This window comes from Lathyrus oleraceus, chromosome 1 (genome assembly GCF_024323335.1).
Source record: "Lathyrus oleraceus cultivar Zhongwan6 chromosome 1, CAAS_Psat_ZW6_1.0, whole genome shotgun sequence".
Classification (NCBI taxonomy): Eukaryota; Viridiplantae; Streptophyta; class Magnoliopsida; order Fabales; family Fabaceae; genus Lathyrus; species Lathyrus oleraceus.
This window is the reverse complement of record NC_066579.1, coordinates 405,532,257-405,536,414: the sequence shown is the minus strand read 5'-3', so window position 1 is coordinate 405,536,414 and position 4,158 is coordinate 405,532,257. Positions and strand designations below refer to the sequence as shown.

At 31.0% G+C, this 4,158-nt stretch overlaps 1 protein-coding gene across 1 annotated transcript; it reads right to left on the bottom strand.

The window, feature by feature from the left end:
- Positions 1 to 1,761: 1,761 nt before the first annotated feature.
- LOC127075730 (xylulose 5-phosphate/phosphate translocator, chloroplastic) lies at positions 1,762 to 3,363 on the bottom strand. The gene is given in 3 exon segments (XM_051017198.1): positions 1,762 to 2,043; positions 2,045 to 2,087; positions 2,090 to 3,363. Coding segments are annotated over 3 exon segments (1,254 nt in total). The 5' UTR covers positions 3,183 to 3,363; the 3' UTR covers positions 1,762 to 1,925.
- Positions 3,364 to 4,158: the final 795 nt, after the last annotated feature.

The following is a 4,158-nucleotide window of genomic DNA, read 5'->3' as shown; positions in this document are numbered from 1 at the left end:
TTTAATAACTTATTTGCTAGTTGTTTGCATTTGGTTGAGGTGGGTTTTCAGTGCGGTTGGTGTTGGTAGGATCACCGTTTTCAACAAGACCATCGTGGCCCACCATGAATGTTAAGGTTGATGGAAAAACAAGATTTGCAGAAAAAGAAAGAAAGAGGGATCTCGAAGATGAAAATGTGAAAAAGGATAAGGATTCAAAAAAAATAGGTATTCTGAAGAAAAAAAATGCACTAGGTTGTATGAAGGAGGGTGGTGTGTGGAAAGAAAACAAAAAAAAGACCGTCAGAGCGTTGTTTGTGGTGATGGTGACAAGAGAACAATGGTGGGTGGAAAGAGAAAGTCTGAAAAGAAATGGAAAAGAGAATAGAATCGGTAGAGATGTGTTGGGAAGTGGTGATAGGATTTTGCACGTAAAAAGAACAAGACACTTGGTGAGAGAAGTTATGGAAAATGAAAAAAAAATCCACACGTGGAGGATGCAAAAAAGAAAATCAAAAGGCAAATTTTGGGAGAAATGATTTGGACCCTTAATCCGCTCTTAATACCGTATTAAGTTGTATGCACCATTTATCATACTAACTCAGAAAAGAAAAAATGAATGAATAAAAAAACTCAAAAATAATTTCTTATTAATTGATAAAAGAGAAGATAACAAGAAGGTATATATACAAATTTGGTAACAATTATTCCTAAAAAGTTGGAGGAATGAAACACTAACGGTAACAGAATAGAAAAAGTGCAGGCTATATTTTAACTCAACAGCTGGACATCATACTAGATGGCGATCACATTAGAGTACTTTACTAAGATTGGTTTCTTTGTTTTCTTCCATCATGTGCTAGAAATAATTTTGAAAAGATAGCCTTAGTTCAAAGCAACATGTTGAAGCTCGTCAATGTATTTTAAAGACACCAAAAGAGCAATTATAATTCTTAAATATTAAGTTGCCTTCAATATTTTGATATACATGCATTCTCACCAAACAAGTTGCATTCGCAAATAATTTCCTGATATTTTGAACTCAATCTCCACATTTCCATGTATAATTTGATTGTAATAGGTCATGTCGACATAAGATAACAACAAAACACTTAGTTCCTATACCCCACATTTTTTAACCACACTTCTATACATACTTGTTTATAGAATTTGTGGAGTGTCAATAGCAACACTCTTTAGATACTAATATATCTAAATATAAATAACTTTACAAAATCAATTTACTCAAAAAATAATAATTTTTGCCACCATAAAATCAAATGCATTATCATTCTGATATGGCCAAGCAAAAGGCTGTAAAGGTTTTCATGCTTTCTTTCAGCCATTGCTATTTTCATTTGATGATGCAAAGTGAATTGCTTCTCCAATACATCACAACTAAGTACATTTCAGATTTGCAATGAGTTTGGCAAACGTGCACTAATATTATGTCCCGAAATCGTTCGAATACATGAAATGCTCTACTGCTAAGCTTCAAATTCAAATTCGAACAAGCTAAGATCAAGTAACAGCATCCAATACCACTCAAGAGCATGAAAAATCTTACCGACCAACTTATGAGACTATCTGAAAAAGCTTATGAAAACAACTTATGATTTTATTTTCATAAACTCTTCAGGATAGCTTACGAAAACAACTTTTAGCTAATATGATAAACGCGTTTACATGCTATAAGCACTTAATTACGTTGTTTATCCAAACATAGCTTAACATAAATCCAGCAAGAAGGAACTATACGCATGAAAATAAATAAACCAGATCAAGAAAAAAATGCTTTGAAACACATCAATAGAAAAATCACAGTAATAGTTCAAAAGAAACCAGAATGAAAGTTATATGCACTTAATGTCAAATAGCTAAAATATTCAAACAGTAATCAATCATATTCTAAAACTTCATCTATTTGTTTTTCTCCTTCTATTTCTCTAACTACTCTTTTCACCTTCAATTTTCTTTGCTTTCTTAGCAGCGGTAGCTTGCGAGTACAGAAAAGTCCCGAGAATCGCAATGGCAGATCCAAGGCCATTAAGCGGCCGAACCGGATTCCTGAACACCAAAACCGAAGACACGATAACCACCACTCTCTTCATTGTATTTCCGACCGAGAAAGTTAATGGACTAATCTCATCCAATGCTTGGTAAGATGATTGATTATAAAGATGATAGAAAACACCAGAAACCAAAACCCAAACATACAAAATTGAAGGCTTTCCAATAGCTTCAATTGCTTTGTAATACCCCGGAATCCATTGAGACCCTTCTACGAAAATCGCAACCGGGAAAAGATACAAAAACGAAAGTATAGTAATCCAACCATATAAATTCAATCCATCAACTTCTTTGAAATTCTGTAAACTCTTTTTGGAATAAATGTTTCTCAACACAAAACCAACATTGCTAATAAGAGCACACCACAGTCCTTGAATGTTGAAAGAAACCTCAGTAACAGCAGCTAAAGAACAACCAAGAACAATAGGTAAAATTGAAAGCCAAACCTGAATTGGATACCTATCACCTAGAACAGAAGAGAATATCACAGAGAAAACAGGTTCTGCTGACTTGATAACATGTGTGAAAGAAACAGCAACCTTGGAGAATGAAACACAAGCTGAAATGTGACCTATTGTGTGAAACAAAGCAGGTCCAAGTAGTGCAAAAATGAAAGGTTTTGAGATTTTTGGACAAGGTTGAAGCTTTAAAGACCAAAGAACAAGCATCCAGATTGAACCAACAAAGAGCTGAAAAGAAGCAAGAAGCCATGGGAAAGAGAAAATGTTCAACACTTTCTTGTTGTAGATGTTGAAAACAATGTTTTGAAAGTACCAAAACCCAAACACCAAAGCGAGTTTCTTGAGATTTTTAGGTTTGGGAGTAGTGCTTGGCGGTGAAACTTCACCTTCATCAGATACAGCTTTCAGAATCTGGTTTCTGGGTTTTGGCGAAAACGGTGAAAACTCAAATGGGTATGAGAAGAATCCGTTAAAAGATGCTAACTTTGTGGTTGAACGGTGGATCTGAGATGTGGGTGTGAGAGAAAGATTGGTTTTCTTGAGATGTGATTCATGGTGAAACCTGTTGAGGAGATTTGGTTTGAGAGTGTGAGGTGCATTGATGGAAAAATGGTGATTTGGTTTTGTGAAAGGGATGGAGGAAGAAGATGGAAAAACATTGAGAGATAGCATTTTTTGTGAAGATGGGAAAAAATTGAGACAGTGTGAAGGGGAAAAGGAGAATTGGGATTGAAATGTTGAAGTTCAAAAACCTAACATGTTTTTGAAGTAATTTAGTTTGAGAGTTTAACATGTGAATTTGAAGAGAATATTCTTGACTATTTTTTAAATTTTAAATATTATTTTTTTAATTCTCTCATCTCCTCTTCTTTTTTCATGCTCTTGGAAGTCATGTTTGATTCTAAGAAGAAACATACGACGAAAAAAAAAGAAGGAAAAAAAAAGAAAAAAAAAAGTTTTTTTTGGTATTGTTTGGTGAGAGAGAAAGAGATATTTCTTTTATAAGAAAAAATCAATTTTGAGTAAATTACATTTTTCTCTTTTTTTATAAGAAAAGAGGGTTGAAATATAAAGAGAAAAATTAACCACAATTAATTTAATCATAATTAATTTAAGAGTAGAGACTTCAATATATATGAGAAATTAAAAAAAATCCATTTATAAACCATCAAATTAAAACCTAGATCACATCTTATATTAACTCTTATATATTCAACTTATAGTAAATATGATAAATATGCACATCTTATAATAAAGAGAATTATAAAACTATTAATTGCGTTTGTTTGTTTGTTTGTTTATTATTATTATTATTATTATTATTATTATTATTATTATTATTATTATTATTATTATTATTATTATTATTATTATTATTATTATTATTATTATTATTATTATTATTATTATTATTATTATTATTATTATTATTATTATTATTATTATTATTATTTTATTAAAATTCAATTTATACTACAAATATATTTATTAAAGAATTTAATTGAAATGTCCTAATAGTAAAAGTACATCATCTCTTTATTAGAGATGTTGAATGTTAGAAAGAATTTGATTTTTATTTTAATCACCTATAAAATAATGCAAACATATAATAATGATAAATTGATGGTGCAAAAAAATTTATATTAAC